General features: G+C 49.7%; 1 protein-coding gene and 1 non-coding gene across 3 annotated transcripts in view; both read right to left on the reverse strand.

Moving 5' to 3' along the window:
* The window catches only part of LOC126522250 (uncharacterized), an 84,676-nt gene extending 60,389 nt beyond the window's left edge, over positions 1-24,287 (reverse strand). For both annotated transcript variants that reach the window (XM_050170976.3, XM_050170975.3), the window contains exons 1-4: positions 23,059-24,287; positions 20,718-20,847; positions 18,371-18,532; positions 848-942 (exon numbers count right to left, since the gene is read on the reverse strand). In XM_050170976.3, the coding sequence (XP_050026933.1) occupies positions 848-942; positions 18,371-18,532; positions 20,718-20,847; positions 23,059-24,201 (1,530 nt within the window). In that variant the 5' untranslated portion in view covers positions 24,202-24,287. The remainder of the gene's footprint in view (positions 1-847; positions 943-18,370; positions 18,533-20,717; positions 20,848-23,058) is intronic.
* TRNAS-UGA (transfer RNA serine (anticodon UGA)) lies at positions 19,941-20,013 on the reverse strand. Its single transcript has one exon. It is a non-coding gene; the product is annotated as a tRNA-Ser (tRNA).
* Positions 24,288-24,573: the final 286 nt, after the last annotated feature.

The following is a 24,573-nucleotide window of genomic DNA, read 5'->3' on the forward strand; positions in this document are numbered from 1 at the left end:
TCACCCTTGCAAAAAACTTTGGCAATGCACTATGCTTTAAGCAAACGCACTCGCATAACACTCTAGCTATAGGCTCAACATTCTAAGCAGAATGTAGAACAAAAATAAACTAGGTTACGCTAGAAACTAAATAAAAGCTAACACAGTGTACACTAGAAAAATTGTTAGTAGCCAAGCAGAAATGAGGCAATAGCTGCAGACACCATGCAAACAACGGCACTCTTCAGGAACCTGTCTTATTTAGTTAGGATGCAAATGTGGTGCTATCATTTAGTCACGATACAAATGCACTGTATAAGGCCTTCCTTCTAACGCGAATGTAAGTGGTAATGGCTGTAGAAAGCACTAAAGAAAATGAAGTTCATATATACCCGTGAAATTTTTCGACGAGAATAATATACCCACAGTATTTGTCATTGCATGACCATTCCCTTCAAACGGCTTGTGAAAAACAACACCCGGCTGTCATGAATGGTAAGCATATTGTGTCATTCCTAACAATGCAGCCACAGTAAAACCCGAATTGCTGAAACCTGGGCAAGAAACAAAAAACAAAAGGTAACACCCTGGACCTTACCTAGCTCACAGCGTAGGCCGAGAATAAGTAAAAACTGCCCGCACCAATGCACTACCCAAATTAGAGAGGCAGTGATGAACTGGACGTATTGTTCTGCGAGCACACTCCCTTGCGGCAACGGGATGCAAGGTGAAGTACGCACGAATAATGTGTTTTCGACTTGGCTCGTGTGTCGTCGGAGTGCACTGTGGACACACTTGGTACCCGAAGGCCGCAGGTGACGGTGCGCGCCCCCTGCAACCCCAGAAAAGCACGAGTGGCGAGCTTTACCTTCCCTTTACCGGTGGCCGACGGCTGACTTGCGGTTGCAGATGGCTGCTGCTGCTGCTGTTGCTGCTGTGACTGGAGCAAGCTTTTCACCTTGGCTGTCAAGCAGAAGAAAAGCGAGAAGACCATGAGCATCTCGGAAGATAGGCACAGCCCGGGCGCCGTCAGGGAGGTCAGGCGTGCTTGCTCCCATTGCGAGGGTCTCTGCACCCCTAACCGCAGAGCCCAGGTCCAGGGAGCAACACTGTGGGTCCTGACCACAGAACTCTAAGCGCCCACCGCTGCCCCCTAGGAGCCCCTGCGAATGTCGCAGGACGGCACTCCTATGCCCACACGCTACAGCCCGCCCGCAGTTCGGCAGCTGAGAATGCTATCTGCAACAGCGTTCGAGATGGCTTTCAAGTGCTACGAAAAACCTTAAGCTGCCTGGGCATTGTACGGTTGCCATCACGTCGGCTTCCGAACAATCACGGTGACCCTCAGCTGCCAGCAGGGAACGAGCCCTTTGCTGTAGTATTCCTCTACTCTCCAAGCTGTGCTGCTCACAGCTGGGAAGCTGCTGCATTGTTCTGCGGGCAGACAGACAAGCATCGACTAATACAACTGCGAACACCATTACCAGTGCTTCAGGACGCTACATCAAAGACAAATGTTTGCAGACTGGCCTTCGGGCAACCAATCACACTACAACTATGAACCCTGTCCTCTCCTCCATGCAGCAAGCCCTCCTCAGACAGTCACCATCCACACCCAAGCACTAAAGTTTGCCAGCACAGAGATCTGGCACTCTTGTGACGCCCTCTGAATCTCCAGAGTGGTGCGCGCAGCCCCAGAACGGTGGTGTCTTCCCCAACTCAAACTTGTCAACATCAACCGTTGAAAAGTACACGCAATGTCACACGCTACCCACGATCACTGCGAAGTGCTTTCAACCTCTCTCACATGCGTGTAATAAAGAATGAGAGGACAGACTTGGCAACTCTTTCAACAATGAGCCCTTCCCTTGTGAAACCATGCCACTTTCCAACACGAGGAGAAGTGCATGGTTCTACAGTCACCCTCCCCAAGTCTTCAGAGGGATCGCTGCATGGTGGTCATCGCTTTTTCCGGAGGCCAGTGACACCCTGATATGTGACTGCCAATCCTTTGAAGGACCTAGCAGCGCATGAAGTTTGAAAAGTTCCAGAGAAGGCAGGACACTAGGTCATTGTGCTGTCATTGCTCCACAACAGAAACAGTATATGGCTGAGTGGTGCCAGCCTGCGAACAGGACAAGTCTGTTGACATGCCCTACCCAGCAATTTTATATGCCTGGAGATCACTCAGACATTAGTGCACCCAAGCATTTGTTTTCAATTTAAAAACCTTTGACTGTGCATGACGCATTACCGCAAACTCTTTCGCATATCATGCCCAGATGTTGGCAGAGCAACTACGATGCCACAGTGCCTAAAATACCTCAATGGTGCCAAACGTGGCAAACAGATGCGAGAATGACCTTTGCCACTCCTGAACTGATCATAAACGGCTATTCACATCTCCGCAAACCAGTACAGAGCGAGGTTATCGATACTGAAGGTCTAGCATCCTAAAACTGTGCATTATCTTACAAGGGAAGCTGCGGTGGACAAAATTGCCAGGGTTCATTTAATGGGCACCTACAACTACGCACGTGAGAATTTTCATGCGCTGCCTCCACTAGAATGCACCCATAAAAGCTCAAGATCACGCCAGTAATCTCTCACTCAGCAGCAAAACACTATAGCTGCTGAGCCACCACAACAGGTAGTTAAGGTTGTTGCCTCCGCCCATCACAGGCAGGGTAAAAACAATGAATTTCACAGCTTCCTCTTCTTCCCGTAGCATCGATGGTGTACAAACAAGAGAAAGCTACTTTTCCCCAAACAGCTACCTGCACAAATAAAAAACCACGTTGCAACAAGCCTACGCGCACGCCATACCACATGGCACTTCAATGCACAAGCTTGGCCTTTCAAGCACCATGGCCAGTGCAAGATAAAAAAAAAAGAACAGTATAAACGGTCACACACCACCCTAGGAATCCCAGACAAGCTCAAATACCAATGCATCTGGCCCACCACCCACGACCACCTTCACACAGCACCCTCTAAGCTGGTAGCAAGTAAGTGGGAATAATGCAGAGCTGTCATCAACGCTAAGTAGGCACCTCCTGCTCCAATTTCCAAATCATCAACTGCTGGCAGTGGGTAGCGACGACGTCTGCCTACATTTTACCGAGGACCATGTCACGGAAACGGGTGCGGCACACGAGGCGACCAGCGGTACCACTGCTGAATACAGCCTATAACTTGAATTTAAATGATCGGTCATTATTGATACTCCCGTCAACAGCGTGGCTGCTGAAGAGGGTTTTTGACAGGTCACTTCCTCCAACCACCACAGGACTCTTCCCGACTGGCATGCACCATTGCTGCAGAATAACACTACAGCTGCAAGAAGGTCAGCAGCAATGTCACACCTAATCGTATTCACACATGTTCAGCATCTCGCAACTTTGGCAGCAAGGGTAGTACACTACTTAGCCCTATGTCAAACGTGATCAAAGGTAATAGCTATGACCCACACCCACACGTCTACCCACACACAATCTACCCACACGTCTACAAATTGTGGCATGACCGGTCACTGCTCGCACACTATTAGGCCCATATCAAGCACTTCAAAGTGTTATACACATGTAACATGGGCACATTTAAATGGCTATCGAGTCAACTGCCTCCAATATTCCCCAATGGACTCGTGCATTCACACTGGTGATTGACACACGTAGCGCGACTGCCCACAACTCGCGACCAAGGAGAGACTCGAGGCAACCGGTGTACACATAGGCGTATGCAACCTGCCTGTCATCACACCACAACATCTCACTGACATCTGCTCACACTGCGATTGTTGCATCAGATAACCGTCAGCCTATTCGAAGGTCCTGCTCCTATACCTCCGATTGGTTCAGCAGTGTTGCGATGCCAGTTGCGGAGCTGAGAACTTGTGCGGCATGCGACAGACCGTGAGATGATAGGATTTTCCACCAAGCAACCATTTGCAAACGTCGCCAACTTAGTTGCACGACATCTGCGGCTCATAAGTGTGACTGTATCTTAATTTTGCAGACTTGCACGAGTTGTATCGCTGCTACCTGGGAGACTCAAGGGCCGCTGCTGTCTTTAAAAAATATGACACCAAACGATCGTAGTGCCACCATCATGAGCAAAAGCTCAGCATTCGTGAAAGTTAACAGAAGAAAAATCAATTTAAATAATATCTAAAATGAACGTTACTATAGCAGTAGGCTTTCTTGTGCACCAGTCACATAGGGCACTTTCGACTGTGACCGAATTCAATCGAAATCAGATTTCTCGATCACGATTGGCTTCATTGTGCAAGCTGTATAAGCGAGCCAATCATGATAGACAAATTCAATCCTGATTGGGCTCAACCATTCAACGTGCCCCATGTAGGCAGGGTAGTAAAGAATACTGAACAAACATTAAATAGATGAAGACCACATCGGAATTGCATCGGGAAGGCGCAATCACTCCGAAACACAGTGATCATATCCCATATTTTGTGAACGCATGGCTATCCTATTCAAAGGTTTACGGGCTCGCATTGGCTGCAAGTCAACCCGCACAGGGCTGCACGCCAACAGGCATGATGTCACGCCTACCAGAGGCAACAACATACAGACGCGGACAGCCAGCGTTTGATATAGCTTGGCTGATGTTCGCATGCCTTGTGCTGCGCTCTGTGAGCACATAAGTATGCAAAGTGCTAGTGAATGTGACTGCACGAGCGGTGATTGCGACTCCGACGGAAGTAGGAACCACACGGCATAAACCGGCACGAAATCCAGCGTCGGACTTCTCTTACCAACAGCCGCACACCAGTTATTTCCAGCAAGTTCCAACGAAATGCAGCGTAGAACAGGATGCCGGACAAACAACAAACTGCCTGGACAGTTGTACGACAGTCGGAGTTATCAGACGCTCGCACTCAAAGACAGAACAGATTTCGCATCTAGTTGCCACCCACATACCCAGTGCCGTCATCAGGCCTGTTCCTTGCAAGTCTGATCACCCACCCCCCCTTGCCTGGTTAAGGTGTTCACCTTTATCACTGCTCACAGCAGCAGCACAAAAATACACAACGATTTCCTCCCGAGATGAAATAGTATCAACTAATGGAATAGTGCACAGAATGCACTCTAAAATACCTGAAGGCTGTGCTACTCTCGTGTGACATAGTTATTCTCAAGAGCGTGTTAAGCAAAAGTAAGGAAGTGTTACCTGCATGGCGAGTTACGAAGAGATAAAGGCAGTCAAATGATGCAAACCGCTTTTCCGTGAGTTGGTTAGGCGCACCCGAAACCATCAGAACAAGGAGAGATCCGTAGAAGCTTACACATGCAAGTTGAATCAAAGGAAGTTCAGTATGAATCGTCGTCTCGGTAAACAAGGCTATTGCTTTCCACCTCTCAAATACACGCTATGGACTACAGCTGCAAGGAAACTCATTAACGGCTCCCGAGGCAAGACAACTTTTGTAGATAAGATGCAGTTTATGATTGGGCGACAACCAATTTTCCTCATGTCCTACTTGTCAAACCTAAATTATTAGAAATTTCCTGTACCATAGTTACCGAGTAGCGGCGATCGGAGATTTGAATGCAATATGGCACTCCATTACATTTTTGAGATGCAAACAACGTCGCAAAAATAAGGGCTGTGAACAAAGCTACCGCCACTCAGGCTGTAACGTGTACCCTTGATTTCAACGGCAGGGATATTTTTCTGCATTCAAAGTGTCGTCCAGCTGCTGTGAAGAAACCCTGCATCGACTATGCACCAAACGGCCACTTTCAGCCACCAACTCTTGAGGAATGCTTTGGCCTAGCAATGTAGTCAGTACGACTATAGAGTGTACTGATGCTGGTGCGAGTTGAAAGAAGGTCCTAACCACCTGTTGTGAACAAAGCTGGTAAAGTGGTCACTGAACGGAAGGAAAGCATAGGTGGATGTAGCTAAACATCGATATGCCATACTTATTCGAACCTAAGCTGATAGTTTTTTTTTTTAATAATCCTATACCAAACTCTAGGATCGGCTTAGGTTCGAGGATTTTAAAAAATGCGACAGTTTTTAATCGCAAATTATAAATATGGTGCATAGCTAACGCAATCTAGAAAAGTCAGTACCGCAGCCGCTACGAGCCGCACCAGTAGCCAACTGAAGTACACGAGCAACGTCACCATTTTTACATGTGTCGTATCGGCACGCAGCGTGGCATTATCGTAGTGGCACCAAACAGGCACTTTTAAACGAAAAGTTGTGCTAGCCACAGAGGCATCGTCAAACGTTCAAGCCGGGTGGGACTTTGGTATTGATGAGAAAAATGTCTGTCGTTGGAGGGGGCAATGGGAGATTCTTTTTGAATGTGCCGCAACGAGGATGGCATTTACTGTTTGAAGATGACAGCAACGAAGCAAGCAGCAATCATGACGTAGAATGAGCTCAGCATGTTTATTACTCAATAAGTGCCATTTTCACTTTGTGACTGCAGTCCTCACTTCTTTATTCAGCCTACATTCGAGGTAAGTTTTTCTTTTTTCTTTTTTTTTTTTGCCTTCGGACATTCAGGAGTCGGCTTAGAATAGGAGCTGGCCTAGATTCAAGTGTATCTAGGGTAACAATGAACTGCAACATAATAATTTGCTCAATATAACAAATATAGCCCTGTCGCCTCAGAGTTGCAAAAAATGACAAAAATTCTGAGACAAGCTGGTGCTTATACACGTCAGGCCTCTACGGGCAACAGGGATCCTTGAACAAGGCCAAGCACAGGCTGTTGCATGTATACCATATAAGTAATCGGCCAGGAACACCGCGCCAGGGCTGCGATTTGGCAGCCATGCCTTCCGCTCGATTACATGCCACTCTTTAATCCGGCATTCTCGGCTGGCTTTATCCCACTGATAATGCAGGCGGAGCGTCGCTATGACCCATGACGAAGTGCGATAAGAAACAGCATCAAAAATTCCTCCCTTCGACTAGTGTAGCGCACGAATTCACAAACACAGAAACGCAGAGCATGGCAAATAAGCAAACTGACGACGCTCCACGCACACTTCAGCATGCATGTTTCAGAGGTCACGTACGTTCTTGCACTTATCACGCTTTGTCAGGGGGTCAGAGTGACGTGCCGCCCGCATTGTGAATGAGATTTTGGCCGGCCAATACAAGAGCGGAATACAAGTGTCTAGCATATATCCATCTATTTCTCTGACCACAAAGCTACCTTCATGACAATGAAGAATTGGGAGTGGAGTGTTTCTTGAAGTGAAAAATAAAAGGTTAGAACTGTACATACCTGTCTTGCTCAAATTATTTGCCTCAGTATTATAGAAAAGCCGAAACAGCTGAAGAGCTGTGCTCAAATTTTGTATTAGGAAGTAACGTAATCGTCGGCAATTTTTTTTTTCCCACAACGTGCATTTACTGACCACCAGGGTACCCGTCAGGTTAATGTCTTAAAGCGCGCGATGTTCGCGTATCCCGGCCTCCCCTTTCCCGTGGAACTGGTGGACCCGCCCGCTCTTTCACGGCATGCGTGGGGCAATGCCAACTGCAGTTTTGTTGTTGCTTGTCGTTGCCTCCGTGCGCATCAACGATATCAGTGTTTCTATCGGTTCGTTTCTGCGAGTTCCCACTGCCAGAAAGGAGATGGACGTTGGCAAACGGAAGTTCAAAACAATATCAATCGAGCAGAAGGTGGCTATGCTGAAAGCTGTTGAGCTCAGCGTGAAGAAGAAAAAAGTGGGGGAAGATTTTGGCACAGCGTTGAGCACACTGTCGACGATTTTGAGCAGCAAAGAAGCTGCCACCAGTGCTGCCGCACGTGGCGTAAAAGGCGACATAAAGAAGCTGCGAACCCCCGCTTTCGAAGCTGCAAAGAAGGCGGTCTTCAAGTGGTTCTTGGACGCAAGAGCAAGGAGCACTCCTGTGCGTGGGGCACTGTGGCAGTGCAAAGCGAGGGACTTCGCGTGCACCATGGGGCATGACGATTTTGTGGCGAGTGTCGGCTGGCTGCAGCGTTTCAAGGAGTGCCACGACATCGTCTGCAGGGCTGTCAGCGGGGAAGCGCAGTCTGTTGACCCCAAAGCTGCAGTGGTATGGTGGAGACAAACGTTGAACAGCTGCTAGAAAAATACAGTGCCAAGGATATGTTCAACGCAGATGAGACAGCCCTGTTCTACCAGATGCTGCAGCCAAATAACCTTGGCCCTCAAAGGTGAACGCTGCCAGGGGGGTAAGAAGAACAAGGTCCACGTGTGTTGCTTTGTGCCAACATGGATGGGTCGGAAAAGGTGCCAGCCCTCGTGGTTGGCAAAAATGCGTCACCACAATGCTTCAAAGACAAACGAAAGCGCCAAGTGAATTGTGTGTCCAACCGTAAGGCTTGGATAGCGAGAGAAATTTTCGCACAATGGCTGCGGGAGTGGGAAGAGCGGCTGGGCAAGTTGAACCGGAAGGTATGCCTCGTGCTGGACAACTGCACGGCCCACCATGCTGCCGCTGTGCTCGAAAACATTCAGCTCAGGCTTCTTGCCGCCAAACTGCCCTACAGTTGTGCAACCACTCGACCAAGGAGTTATCATGAACTTTAAGTTGGGCTACCGCAAGCGTGTGATCGACCGGATTCTGCTTAATATGAGTATGAAATGAGAGTCCACGGTTGACTTGTACATGGCGATCGAGATGCTACAGGCTGCTTGGATGGCTGTACGAGCAAGCACGACTGCCAATTGCTTCCGGCATGCCTCATTTCGCGTCAGCAGTGGCGGTTACAGTGAAGATCTCAGTGCCACGGGCAACCAAGCCCTAGCGTCGTCAGACGCTCTTTTTGACGCTGGCATTGTGCCTGACTGCGACACCTTCTGCATGTACGTCAGTGCCGATGCTGACGCGTTGACAATGGAAGAGCTAATGAAGGTGGAAATTGTGTACGCAGTGACGGGGGTGCCTAATGACAACATTGACGAAGGTGTCAATGACAGCCCGGAGCCTAATCTTGGCAAACCCGACGTACCGATGCCCGCAGAAGCACTGGATGCGGCAGACCTGCTGCGCCACTTCTTTGGCGCTCACGCTGATGGCTAGGACGGACTCGAAATAGTGGCTGCAGCTGAAAAAGCCATCATTCGCCTGAAGAAGACCCGGCAAATATCTATCAAGGACTCTTTTTCTGCGAAGTAAGCCGCGAGCTGGTGTGCTGTTGAACGATCAGTGATGAGCCGTTAGGCCTAAATAAAGTACCAATTCCTTGCAGTTTTTTTCGCTTGTTCTTTTCCGTGCGATGGCCATTTTCTTTTTCACGTGGTGGGCTGCTGTGAGCTTTGGTGCCGAGTACATGCTCTATTGCTTGCTAATTGTGGATAGAAATAGATAGTGGCTGTAACGAACTAGTGGTTATAACGGAATAATTACGACCCCCCCCCCTTCAACTTCGTTACAACGAGGTTTTACTGTATAGCAAAATTTAACAGCTCTCGCAAAGGAATGCTGCGGCAATAACAGAAACTACCGTGGGTGCCAGTGGTCAAATGAATAATTTACATGCAGTTCTTTGCAAACGCACCTTTCAAATTGCGTGCCGAGTGCCAGAGGGGAATCACTAAAGAGGAGCAGCCTCCGCTTTGGCATCACCAAACATAGCTAGTCATGGCCTTCGAGACATGCCGCCAGATGCCAAAGGCCATAACTTGGCAAGTCCATCAGAGGCACCACAGGGAACAAGTGTCGGTGGATTGTGCAGCAGCACAGTTGCGTACTTTGCGCAAGCCTTCCACCAGTGCCCGATTTGGTGTTTTTATTGTTAACAATGCTCCCTTCCCTGCCTTGTGTAGCAAGTGACAAGCACGAGTAGCGGTAGGACTAAATGCAATGCCCTATTGCTCGAGGACAAGGCGAGTGTCTTGCAAGAGATCTTGACAAGCGGGGAAAAAGGATGTTGCCACTCGTTTCGAGATACCACAGAACTCCCTCTTCAAAATCTGGAAGTCGAAAGAAGCTGAAAGAACCTATCCTTGACTCGAAAAAAGAAGGACAAATTAAGCAAGTGAAACTACGATAGATACTTTTAGCATAAATAAGAGGATTCTAAGTGAGTACAGTGCCTCTGAAAATAATTTTGGACATACCGAAGTACCCGACTGATATTGTTACTCGCACATGCTTGCAGCACCAGTATTCCGCAGAACCATATGGGTGTTGTGCGAGAAAACGGGCTAACAAGACTTCATTAAGAGGAAGCTTTAGCTCGGGTGCTCCTATCTAAATACATGTAAACGGAGAATTCGTTTTTCTCGGCAACCACAGCACCAAATTTGACGGGGTTTGTTGCATTTAAAAGAAAAACTTAAAATCTAGTGACTGTTGGTTTCGAACTTTCGATTTAGGTCGTCAATTTTTTATTAAAAATTGGCAAAAATCACAAATTTTCAGAAAACGAAACTATCAAGTTTACAACTCTGTAACTCTGCAAGAATAGGTGATATCGCAATTCTGTGAATTGTACCTAATAGCACATCTAAAGCGGACAAATTTGACATCTTATACATGAATCTCAAAAAATTTATTAATATGTAATTACAACTTTTGCAGAACCCTCGTAAACAACGTAACAAACTCACGTAAGATGTAAAATGACATATGAAATTTGTCCGCTTTGAATGATCTAATGGATGCCGTTTACAGAACCGCGATATCTGTTCTTGATGCAGAGCTATTAGTTTGTAAACTTCGTGCTTCTATTTTTTTCATACTTCTGAAATTTTGTAAATCTCTTTAACAAAATTCAAGCCCTAAATCAAAATTCCGCTTCCAACAGTCACTAGAATTTATCTTTCTCTCTCAAATGCAACAAATTTCATTAAAATCGGTCCAGGGGTTATCTCAGAAAAACGTTTTTGCGTTTTTACATGTATTTGAATAGGCCGCGTCGGAGTTGGGCCCGAGCTAAAGCTTCCTCTTAAATGCATGGCTACAGACTTCAGCACCACATGGCTTCTTCCTCAACTTTCTGGACATGATGCACACATGATGTTGCAAAACAGAAAACAAAGTTGTCACAATTCAGTTTGTCACCTTGCCTCCATGCAATGTTAAAGTGAAGATTTCTTGCAGCATCCAACGACTGTTGATGCTGCGTTCATCGGACTATGTGGAGAGCAGCGGTGCGGTGAACAGAGCATTGGTGTCGTATCACTGTGAGCAACACCCACAGTTATCTTGGCACGCCACCGAGGGTGGAATGGACATGAAAGCTTCAACCCACCAGCAAAGCTTACACGAAACAGAAAACTGGTCCTTGGTGCAACAAGCTGACTCAACCTAGCTTTATCAGGTTCATATAAGTGTAGCTTAAAGGTCACCGCAAGAACATCGTAAACAAGGGAGAACCGTGCTTTGCATTAGGGCAAGGACAGCCAACAGTAACAGATGAAGTGTGCACCCACCTCGCACCTGTACAGCCGACAAGTACGTGGCACGTATGACGCACTTTGTGTGCCGAGAGCTGTGCATCTGATGCGTTCTTTATGCACCTGGCATCTGTACATCACTGCACAGTGTTGCTGGCTCCTGCACCAGCAGTTGGTGTTATGAAGTGGCAAGCAGATCTGCCACACAGATGAGCGGCGACTTCGAATGGTGGGCTGCCAAACAACTGCAGCCCGTCGCGAGGAAAGCCCCCAGTTTGGACCCTGTGCCATAATCCTGCTGAAGTGCCAGAGGTTTGCAACAATCATTACAAGGGTGTTCACACAAGGGAGAAATCCACCTCCTCGCACCACGTGGTGATGACGCTTCTGTCAATCAGCACAGCCGAAGGGATCTCTCCGTGGAGCCAAGAAGTACTTCTTCCCAAGCTACAAACGCTCCCCGACATCCGGGGAGGAGCAAGTGCCCAGCCTTGGTGCATGCATCTGCTCAGTGGCGGCTGGCAACCTTGCTGCTCGCAGGCGAGAGTAGGAGGCTTCGAAAACAACGTCGGTGATGATCCCTCTTCTCATCTTCGGCAGAAGTTCCCTTGTGAACACCCCTTGCAGTTCTTGCAAGCAGCCGTCGTCTTCGTCATCAGCCTGTGTAGGTCCCTTGCAGAGCCATGGCCTTTCACGGCAGCAGTGGTGCCCTGTCTTGCTGGGAAACTGAACAAAACGCTACAAAGCCATGCATTGCGACATCTTGCGTTAACAGACTGCATGCTATGTAGATATATTTTCTATTCTGAAAACAATTAGTCACTTTGTGTAACTATTACTCTCTGAAGGACAGTTGTCCTATCTTGATAACGTGTGGATATACAGTAAAACCTCATTAATTCCGATTTCATGGGACCGAAAAAAAAAATGCCAGAATTAACCGAATGTCAAATTATTGAGGGTATCTAGGAAAGAAACAAATGCTTACGATGTCAACATCCTTTTATTTGCTGAACGAATCGGCAAATCCGATTTCTATTTTGCACAAAATCAGCATGGAAGCTGCAACTCGGGTCTTCTCGTGACTGATTAGCGCACGCCGTGAGGAAGGCCTCACAACTTTCTTCCCAGCACGGCCGCAGCGCGCGTCTGTCTTCCGAGACATGCTTTTCATTAGCACGCAAACATCCCGATTATTTTTACGCCAGTGTCGCCGTCCATTGTGATGCAGACCGTGTTCTTCATCCTCGACAACCTTGCACTGAGTAAAACCAAAACTGCTGTTTGCTTCAGCCGCTGTGAACAAAACGGCGGCCGCTGTCGATGCGATCAAGGGCGGCGACCTTGCGGTTCTGAAGGCATGCAACCGACGCACGTGAACGAAACTACAGTCTTCTGCAACTGCAGACGAAACTGTGGCTGCTTTCAACACCATCATTGATGGCGACTACGCAGCCATGAAGGCACGTGGGCAACACGGTACTATGCGCGGCTGTAAACACAAAAGTAAAGGCTTTAAACGGCACATATAGACAGGAAGCGTTCTGGCATCACTGTAAATCACGCATGCACGTACAATTTCCACTGATGACCATGGCGATGCGAACTCCACTGTTTCATTCTGGTGGATGCTAACGCCGTTTCTGCGTTGCACATTTACAGCGCTCCACGCTCGCCAAGCTCCGAGAGTTGTCCGAATTAACTGATATGTAGTCAAATACGTCCAAATTACAGAGAACTCATGTTAAGACTGTGGGGATGCGCAACTCTCGCGCGTCCCCTGATGTTTTTCCCGCATAGCGCATCCCCTGATATGCTGTTTTCCCGCACGGCTCGCGTGGCCTGGCGCCCGCGGCGGTCGGGTGGTACAAGCGCGGTGCTAGAGATGGCGCGACTGTCGCGGCGGGGTTACTCGGGCGCCGAAAGGGAAGGCGCTTGGTCTCTTTGGGTTCGGGAAGCGAGCGCGACGGACGTGCCGCGCGGACCATGCTTCTGCGAGACCGTCTCGCGTGGCCGCCTTGGACACCGTTGGCGTGACTGTACACGCGAACGACCAGGCGTAGGGATCCAGCATGGGGCGAACATATTCGCTCGCTTTACGGTCGCGGTAAGTCGGACTTCTAGATTTGTCGCGCGCCCATCGGCATGTTTTGGGGATATGAACTCGGCTAGCAGGCATTGATCCATGAAAGGTGCAATAAATGCCCTTGTGACTGTTTGCACTACTGTGTTGGCGTTCCTTTGTCCCCAAGAGTGGAGGAGGAACCGCATATCTCAACACATCTGGCTGCCCAACGTGGGGCTCTTGGGGCATCGGACGATAGATTTAACAGTTTTGCTTCGTTCGAGACCATTGTTTGAACCGAAGCGTAGGCCTAGCGTGGAGTTTGATCGCTAGCGTCGGCGGCGTGCTTTCCTGAGCGAGGCGACGGTGGCTGTAGTGTGTTTGAACTTAACAACATGCTAAGCCTTTTCGCAAGTGTTTTTTTTAATGACATTCGTCAGTACGAGAGCCACGTGGTCTGCATCCTGGGAGAGCGAGGCTGAGCGCCCGCGGAGCAGTGGCAAGCCTGAAGCGAGTGAGTACGGAAGCCTCGTGGGTGGTCCGAATTTCTTATGTAAATAGCTTCTTCTATCTCTTTGACTCGGATGAAGTCGCGGCTCTAGGAGCCGGGTGGCCGCGGGCCACGGGTGCCACGACGGGTTGACTGGTATTGCGGCCTGGCACCGGGCGCTCCGACACCGTCTGGGACGGTGGGCGCCGTCAACTCGGATGCTGTGTGCACCGAGCGGAGTAGGACCACCCCACAGAGCTAACGTCTCCTCGCGGCTGCCTGTTTTGCGCCCATTTTGGGTGCTGTTTTTGGATGCCGGTTGTTGTCAGGGTAGCGACGATTTAGGCCTAAGGCTTTACGAAGCTGCCTGTCGCACGTGGAGGGACACAACCTGGTGGACCGTGGCGTTGAGGCGTTGCAATTTGCTTCTCTCATTCTATTTAGCCTCGCACGAATTGAAATTACTCGTTCGGCTCAAGAAAGCGAGCTTCGTTCACGTGAACTTAGCATCTGAGTAGCTGCCCGATCTTTTGCTAGCCGAGTTGAACATCGTACCACGTGGGCGATGCGCATGCAGAATTCCTCTCCCTTGCACTACTGTAGTGTTTGCCGAGTGTGTTGAGTCTACGCAGCGTGATTGGAGTCACCCCTGGCTTGCTGTCACCTGCACATCGTCTGCGCTGCTGCCCCGGACTACGATCGAGTCACCCCGGGCGATGGTGATGCTGTGGCCAGTTACTTCGGCGGCCTCCTGCATCCAGCTCACAACCCTCGGCGGCGGACAAAGGAGCCAGCGGTCACCGACAGCTACGGCGGCTCTTGCCAGCTGGGCGCGTCGGCGCGAGCGACGCTTGCTCGTACCGACTACTGCGTCGTCGTCTCCGGAGTTCTGGCCGGGGATCGTGCCGTCGAGTCGCAAAGCTGCTGCGGTGACCGGCGGACGCCAGCGGTGTACCCCAAGGACAGTCGGCTCGCATGTTATGGACAGCGTGTTTACATTTCCCCGGCGCGGCCACTGTTGCATGTACCACATTGTTCGCGAAGCACGTGTTGATGTTAGACTGTGTGAAATGTTTCGCCGGAATATGTAGTGATTTAAGGTTGGGGGGATGTGGGGATGCGCGACTCTCGCGCGTCCCCTGATGTTTTTCCCGCATAGCGCATCCCCTGATATGCTGTTTTCCCGCACGGCTCGCGTGGCCTGGCGCCCGCGGCGGTCGGGTGGTACAAGCACGGTGCTAGAGGTGGCGCGACTGTCGCGGCGGGGTTACTCAGGCGCCGAAAGGGAAGGCGCTTGGTCTCTTTGGGTTCGGGAAGCGAGCGCGACGGACGTGCCGCGCGGACCATGCTTCTGCGAGACCGTCTCGCGTGGCCGCCTTGGACACCGTTGGCGTGACTGTACACGCGAACGACCAGGCGTTGGGATCCAGCATGGGGCGAACATATTCGCTCGCTTTGCGGTCGCGGTAAGTCGGACTTCTAGATTTGTCGCGCGCCCATCGGCATGTTTTGGGGATATGAACTCTGCTAGCAGGCATTGATCCATGAAAGGTGCAATAAATGCCCTTGTGACTGTTTGCACTACTGTGTTGTCGTTCCTTTGTCCTAAGAGTACGGAGGAGACAACCCGTATCTCCCACAAGACGAACTCAGTCAAGTCGAATTCTCGTATATAACGAACATGAAAACGTTTGTTTGGTTTTCCATAGCCTCAATGCAAAAAAAAATCCGCTTAGGACAAACTGCCTCAGACGTGCTCTTCTGTTAAGACGAACATTCGGAGTGACCACCACCGCTACCAAAGGCTGTGGTGCCTCGATGAGCCATGCCTGGGGGCGGGCACATCAAGGCAACCTACTGGAGGCCTGCAGCGCACATCATCCATGGACAGAGGCGAAAACAAGAGGAGGAAACAAAAAGACAGTGACGTTTCACTCCATGCATGTGGGTGATGCACAAGCGTACAAGTGCTGCTAGTGCATACAAAGCTATCGACCCTCGGTGCGCCTAGACTGTCCGCATCGCAGATCGTAATCAAGACCGGGCTTGCACAGCCGTGCCATACGCAGCAGTTGCTTAAATATAACGCCTTCGTTTACTAACTAAATTAACAAGCCTGGTGTCAGCGTGCACAGGCAAACATGAACACATCACACTCGATGACCGCGGACACGCTCTGTCAAAATGCTGGCGTGAGGAATCGCTGCAGCAGCAGCAAGTGAAGTAACTTCACACTGTCTATTGCTTCGACAAAAAATGGGTGGCGAGAACACAGCGCACACAAAGCTATGAGCCACTGGTCCACCTGACTGCCCCTAAAGCAGATCGTACGCCGCACGACCGAGGTGCAACAGCCCTCTCCTTCCCTCCCCTCACAGTGCCATGCACACGACGAAAGACGGCGGACTACCCCCCCCTCCACCTTTCCTCCTTTGCGCACGCAATATTGAGCGCTATTGTTGGCTCACCATCACACGCTTTCACTCACGCAGCGTACGGCAAGCACGGATGATGTTATCATGAGATCAATCTTTCACTGTGCACAAGACGAACCTGGTAACGTCCGTATCGGAAACGAAACCTGTAGCAACTGCCGGAGGATCTCAACCCAGTGCACGTCTGCCTGCCTTCCTCCTTCACGACGCCTTCTTTTCTCCTTCCCCACTTCGCTCAATGTCATCTAGACTTTCATCTAGGTTGCGCTGCTGTGCCGCGCGCTCCTTCATACTTTTGCTAGCTCAAAGCCTGCACCGACGACCTGTGAGGCGGCAAATGCCTGCTTTGGCTCCCTAGTGAACTTTTGTAGCCTGAGCTACACTGGCCGAGGTTGAGCAGTTTTGCGTGTGTCCTAGAGAGCCGTGCTGCGCATGCGCGAGGAGCAGTGACGTCACATGGCGCACAGCTGGCGCGCCGGAGCCGCCGCTCGCGCCTCGCCGGTCTGTGCATTCCAGAGGAGTGACATCATAACCACGTCAGACGCACTGGTGTCGGGGCGTGCCCAGCTGTGCGCCTCCGTTACGCAGTAGCCAAGTCTGATGCTGCACCGGAGCCACTTGATGGTGCCTCTCATTTTGTGCACATGGGCAGAGGTATCAGTGGGGGTATACATATAGCGGGGCGTTTGCCAGTGTGGTATAGCCATGGAGAAGGAGAGCGAGCTTGCTGCACAGGGGCGCAGAAGAGTGGAGAAGCTTAACTCATCAGATCCCGAAGTAGTAGCCTGGCAATTAGCGGTTGAGCGTAGGAAGAACGAACAGAAGGCTAAGCGTGCTGCGGAGACACCGGAGCAACGTCTAGCAAAGCAGCGTCGCCAGGACGCTGAGCGACATGCCTCAGCTCGCGCTACGTATGTGCTGGCATAGCCGAGCTAAGCCACTGCGAATTTTTTCCAGCAGCACGAAGGCACAGAACAGTTTTTAAGGTCATTAGGTGAGATGACATCATTTGTGGCTACTCGCCGATTTGCACAGAAGCGCCAAATGTCCATCACGGACTGGATGAAACGAAGCGAGAGTACCACTTGAAAACAGTTTTCTATTTAAGTTCAGCTAAAGGTTTCTTCGATTCAGAAAAAGGTGCACGGCACCACAAACGAAAAGGTGCAGGGGCTGCCAGTTATGGTGTGCCAGGCTACACCCACTCGCTGCAGGGTTCAAGGGTGCACTGCACCGTGGCGGCACCTTGCCTTGCACCCCATTCAATCGTGCACGGGGGTGCAGGGTGCACCACTGCACCTCAGGCAACCGAAGGCCTAGGTGCGGCATACCGTGAATAGGTGCAGAAGGTGCAAAGAAACTTGGCTGAATCAAATAGACCTTGAATAAATGCGCTTTATGTCATTTCCCCCCCGATTTAGGTCTATTTCATTTACCGTTTTGAAGCGAGATATTTGGGTGCACCTGGTTGTGTTGCCAATTATTCTTCTGATAAGACGAACAAATTTTCATGGTCCCTTCGAGTTCATTTTAAAGAAAGTCTACTGTAATTAGTTCCATGGCATTAAATAAACCCTAAGCCTGACGGAACCAAAAGACGAGTCCGACTTAACAAGGTTTTACTGTACTACGTTTTCCACTAGCTGCGTGACGCTGATTCATTTATTGCATGCGTGCAGAAGTTTTCTATGCAATGTGTGTGTGCGTGTGTAACCCTGTAACTGGCTGATCATTTACAAAACACTCTTTTCAGCTAAGCTTCGGAGTTACGGGCTAGTGCACCTCCCATGCCCACTTCACCATAAGCACTCTTCACCATAAAGCGCTGTATTCATGTCAATCCATCCTCCGCTGCCCCCGACTCCATCGTCATTCAGCTGGGACCTTATTCTCAGTTTTAAAAGTTTATCATTGGTGACCACAAGCCCGCGAGAGCGATAGTGCGCAGCCACCTACACCCATGCATCCAAAAGGACGACAAGAAATGGCGGGTCGAGTCTGGTTTGGCACAACTCACCCTTGGGGAAGTGCTGGGACAGCAGGTGTTCGGAGTACTTGGGATGCACATTCAGGGACTTGCTGAGGCAGACGTGGCGGTCACTGCGTAGGTGGCCCACCAGGTGGTCCTTGCACGGCACTGAGATATGGCACACCCGGCAGTGGAACTTACTCAGCTCCTCTGTGGCAGGGAAAGACAAAAAGTATATATATATCAGACGGATAAACAAGGCTCCACAATTCCCTATAGCCTTCACATAAGAGCTTTCTACCACTAATAGAATTTAATTCTAGGGTTTTACGTGCCAAAACCACAATTTGGTTATGAGGCACACTGTAGTGGGGGGACTCCAGATTAATTCTGGCCACCAGGGGTCGTGCTGCCAATGCATGGGACACGCGTGTTTTGACATTTCGCCCGTATCGAAATGTGGCCACGATTTGATCCCGCAACTTCGTGCTTAGCAACGTAACGCTGTAGCTGCTAAGCCACCGCAGCAGGGCCTTCTATAACATTATTGGAGGGAAATCTGGCACGGCTGTCATGTAATCACCACAAGAATAAGTTTTCTTTTTTTTTGAATGCAGCTTCAAATGAGTAGTAGGAGAATTTGGCATGGTTCCGTTGAGAAAGCGAACTAGAGTTCCTTTTAATCTTCTTTGTTGTCCAGCTGCATTGCGTGCTGGTCCCACAACATTTCCTTTGAGCAGCAGGGTGCTTTACAATGACTACTACTCCATTTTGTTGAGTAATATTGTAAGGATAAGTAAGGGCCAACACTCAGTACGTGTGCTTCAACATAAGGATGGATATTAGACAGTGACACCACTCGTGGACAATTAATTTAGGTATTTTGAAGTGGCTTTTGAATTTAAAGTTCTGAAAAGAATACTGTGGTAGAAATTAAACATTAAGTTAGGCCAATCATGCTCACATGTCACACCTGAGATGGCAATGCTAGGATAAAACAAGCAACCATTAGGTTGTTCAAAGCCGAAGTTCAAGCAGAAGTACGAAGTTAAATACATAACAGCCGGGAAAGTAAAAGTGAAGGTCACACATTGCAAAAGCAACCTAATAAATAAGGGACACATACTATGTTCTGTGAGAATGGCCCCTTTCCAGTGCTTCCTATGCTTCACAAGATAACACAACTGTACTGTGACGAAGCTGACTACACGGAGCTGGCAAAACTACAACCACGCCGTGACACTCTTATCGGGACTGACGATTGCACACCTCCTGGCATTTCATACTCCCAAATTTGCCTCTGCACCACTAACTTTAAATGACCAACACATGCAAAGGCAACTTAAGATGCGGGAACATTACAGAACGGCGACACACCCAATGGGAAAATCATTTGGCGGAGCAAAACCTCTGCCAAAACACTGGACTCATCTTTTCTGGGCCATAAAGGTACGTGTCCAGCCTTGTAATGTGAGAAGAGAGGGGGTTAACCGAGGGGCCGATTTTTATTAGTCATATCATAAAAAGCCAACAAACACCGACACCAAGGACAACATAGGGGAAATTACATGTGCTTGAAATAACATTCATGGAGATGAAAGATGATGAAAAAACAACTTGCCGCAGGTGGGGAACAATCCCACAACCATCGCATTTCACGTGCGATGCTCTACCAATTGAGCTACCGCAGCACCGTTTCCCCATCCACTTTCTTGGGTATGCGAAGGTTGTGGAATCGTTCCCCACCTGTGGCAAGTTGTTTTTTCACCCACTTTCATTTCCATTAATTTATCGTTTCTTTATTTCATTTATTAGCCACATGTAATTTCACGTATTTTGTCCCTGGTGTCAGTGTTTGTTGGCTTCTGATGATCTGCCTTGTAATGTGGAAGTCTAGTAGTTGTTTAGGATATTATTACCTTATAACAGGTCTGACATATCACCACAATACTGAGTGGTGGCATAAATTAGTGACACAAAACTATAGGTAAACTGAATATTCTTTGCAACTACTTTGATAGTGTAAAATATACAAGCTATAGTATTATTTCCAATACCACTATAATTACAGTATTTTGCTACAGAACTATCAATAGCATAAAAAAAAATCAATTTGGAAGTTCTTGGACCCGAAATTTTCTCACAGCTGACCACCAGCAACACCCGATTCACGCAAGTAGCAACCGGAAAACTTTACAAATATGTGTTGCAGTGTTCACATGCGGCATGTGCCACATCACGTGATCATATAGCATTATCGGTAGAATGCCTGATAGTACTATAAATAATTTTGTTACTGTCAACAGTATTGTAATGGCTTAGATGTCGATAGTTTTACATCACTAATATAAATGCTCACAAATGTGAAGAAAACCACAGTAACAAGTTGACTGACTGTTCATGCCCATGAAGTACATCCAGCGGAGGCGCTTGACGTGGCGCTGGCTTTCCACATGGCAGTCGAACAGCTCCGGCTGGTCCATCTGGACATTGCAGAGGTTGCAGCCATACACTGGCTTCCCATCCTGCGAGACAGACACCAGAGAGGGACAAATGAGGGGCCTGAGATACAATCAAGTTACAAGGCTTAACATTCTACAGCAACACAAGGGCTATTGGCAACACTGTCGTTTGGAGCTCTAGATATTTATTGACAACTTGGACATTTTATAAAAAGCACCTAGACCTACGTATATGGGTGCTTTTGCATCCTGACCCCGTCGGAATTCTGCTGGGGTTTGTGCCCATTTCCTCTATTCAACTGCACAACTCCAGGAGCAGGTCTTTGATATTTGCATGCACATGGCCCATCAACCAACAGCTTGTTTTGGAATTAATATAAACGAACACTCCCACACAACTCATTTTACCCTGTGTACACACCACCCAGGCTCGAAGCCTGGTGCCTCACACAAGGCCACTAACCAGCACATGGAGCAGTTGTTGAAACGAAATGCCACACAGGCAAGCTCAAGTTCAGCAAGCACCGATGAATCAGAACGTGGCTACATTCTCAATCCACCTTTTTTCATTTTCCTGTGCTGGCCTCTGCCGTACGCCACTAGAAACATTTTGGCAGGGTGCGGAGACTTTCCCCGGTTGATTTGTGTACCTGCGCCCAAGTTTGGTGCGTGTTGGTAGTGCATTTTGTGGATGACGAATAATTATTAATGGCTTCTCCCATGCAGCGTGTCGTTCCTGGAAGCCATGTAGCGCTCACCAACTGCCAACACCAGCAAGTAAGGGCCGACACTGCAAGAAGACTTAATTAGCAATGTGATGTTTTTAAGTGTCGCCCAAGTGCACACAAAGGTCTTGTTAAATTTCGTAGCCAACAATGAAAGGCAGCAACTACATGATTCACGGTGCAGTCTGGATCATTCAGTGGCTGGATGGAACCCTGGCTGCTTTCTGTTTTAAAGTGGAGTTGCAAGATCGCACTAAGCAAGTTTTCAGCACCGCAATGGCATCGAGCTACCAGTCAAGTTTCAACGCAGTACACGGTGCTATGCCTCAATACGTCGATGAGCATTCCTTAGACGTTTCCCACGAGGCTGTCCTTTGATCAGCATGCACCCAGACGGTGACGAGGTTCAACATAGACGGCGACGCACAAACAAAGGAGCTCACTTCGACGCAGCCACTACCACCCTCCGTGGAGGGGGTAACTATGGCAAAGATCAAAGAACCTGACCTCGACATGCTGAATTAATTGATGAAAGGGAGCCAACGTCGAAGGCTACCATGGGAACAGTGTCAACCTCAGATTCCCCAATTGCTACATACTTGTGCCATATGCCGGGGCAAAGACAAAACATAGGAGGCAGAGTCCGGTGATAGTGGGCAAAGCGGGCAAGTTGGCATATCATAGGAGGGATCTTGTGACAGATTCGAAGATTGCGATCAGCCGAGATATAGTAGTCAGATTCCCTAGTCTATTCTTCTAGGGAAGACTACTATTTAAGAAGTGGAGAGTTCTGGCACAGTGAGGGGATTGCTGACGCGTCCTGATGTGAACTCAGTTGTTTATTATGCTCCTACATGGAGTGGGCTTCTTTATCTGGAGCCAGTGTCAATAATGTGAAATAAATCCTTTTTCTTTCACTCCTACTACCGCACGAACTCATCCTTCCGTCGAGTAGATTCCTGGCCTAAACCCTGCCTCGAGCGCAAGAAAGGCACAGATGTTTGCAGCAGCATGCGCTTGAACGCGTTTCTTTTTATGGGGGGCCTTCCCTTGGGATCAGGCCTCGTGGCTGCGCGCAAGGCCTTTCCAAAACGTCTCGCAACTAATTTGCTAGCGCAGGAAGCATGTGCCATCACACTGTAAAAACGATTAACTAACTTGCTCATATCAAAATTAGTGTGTGCAGAGTGTTATTACTGTATAAGGTGGACAAAATAGAAATTCGTAGGGAGTCAACACACACCAGCACTACTTTTTGCCCCCAGTCAATGGACACACTAACAGCATGGCACATCATGATGCCAATGCTTTTTTAGCATTCGTTACAGTTCACTTGTTAGTGACTGAGTGGCGTGATGAGAGTTCTGCGCAAATAAGACCACTTTCCCTCTATTGGATAATCTTAATGTCTAAGCAGGTTGCTAAAGTCACTACATTTAGCTATTGAGTCATTGGTCTAATTAGCCGGGGATCAGAGTGAATCTCTGCCAGTTTCTTTTGAGCTGCTGTTATTCAAGGCACAAGCAGATTTAATCGACGCTGCTCTCACCTGTGCGGCGGCGCTCGAATCATCGGGAACCATGCCCGTTTCCTTGGCGTCCCGCAGAAGTCTCTCGATGAACTGGCGTACCGACCGCTGAATGGTATCGTGAACCGATGCCGTGATGGTCTCGGCACTGTCGAGCTCCACGTCGGGGCACAGGTCCCACAGGCGAGTAACCTCGGTCGTCGGCTCATCTTTGATCTCTTCAACCTCGGCCATCACAAAGTCGCGCTCCGAAGGCGCCAGATCGCCCACGATCGTCTCGCCTTCGCCCTCGCCACTTCCGGTAGCCGCTGCAGCAACATCTCCAGATTCTTCGTGTTCTGGATCAGCAGAGACGCCGTTTTCGAGAGCCTCCGCTCCGTCGTCAGCTCCTGCTTCCGTAGCATCGTTCGCTGCATCTGCACCCAGAGCGTCGTCACCTGCGGCGTCACCTTCCAGCTCGTCTTCTGCCGGATGCTCGGCATCCCCAATCTCGTCGCCTTCTGCGTATTCCGCCTCACCACTTTCTCCTTCTGCGCCTTCTTCGTTAGGATCTACTTCCGCGGCACCGTCGTCTTCGTAGTCGGCACCGTCGGCGTCCCCTTCCGCACCTTCTTCAGGCTCGCCGGCGTAGTCCCCGTTCCCTTCCTCGGCAACCACGTCATCGCCCGCCCCTGCGTCTCCTCCCTCGGCGTCTTGGTCGGCACTTTCTGCGACGCCTTCCTCGTTACCAGCGGACACCGAGTCGTCGCCGACGCCTGTCTCCCCGTCCCCGGCGTTCTCGGCAAGGACCTCGTCATCGTCGTCCGCATCGAGAACAAGCGCCTCGAAGGCGCCGTCGTCTTCCGCATCGGCCTCGGAAGCGTCGCTGATAGTTCGTGCCGTCGGATCCTCCTTTTTGGCTGCCGGCTTGGCGGCGACGGCGCGCTTCTTAGCGGCGGGCTCAATGGCGGCTGCCCGAGGCTTGGCAGGGCTGGGCTTGGGCGCAGCCCCCTTGCGCGGTGGCACAGCCGGCTTCTTAGCTTGGAGCGAGGGCTTCTCTGTAGCATCGGAAGAAGCGACGGCCGCTACATCCGAGGGAGCGTCGTCCTGCGACGCAGTCCTATCACCGCCTTCTCCGAACTTGAATGGCCGACCACGGCGCGCCGTGTTTTTGCGCGGGGGCATTGTCGTGTTATCTCGCCTGAAAACGATTGGATACGGTCCACAACGTGGCCCTCACTTACTTGGACGCACAAGGGGAGTCGCGGACTCCGAGTAGCTGAGGCACACGAGGGCTGGAGTTCAACTTTCCGTATCTCAACGCTACGGGACACGCCAACGACAAAATGGAACGCGAACGCTTTGTTGGCGTCGTTTGCTCCACGGATTGGATTGACTACGCGCGTGCGGGAATGCAAACGTGGCGGCTCATAGCGGCTCCTAGATGGATGGATGATTCAATGAATAATGACGCTCCCACCGCACACAGCGCCCCCTAAGAAGGTCCCTGAAACGGTATGGACAAATTTGTTGGACAAACGGTTTGGACGCGTAACT

The sequence above is a fragment of the Dermacentor andersoni genome, chromosome 6 (assembly GCF_023375885.2).
Source record: "Dermacentor andersoni chromosome 6, qqDerAnde1_hic_scaffold, whole genome shotgun sequence".
In the NCBI taxonomy this organism is placed as follows: Eukaryota; Metazoa; Arthropoda; class Arachnida; order Ixodida; family Ixodidae; genus Dermacentor; species Dermacentor andersoni.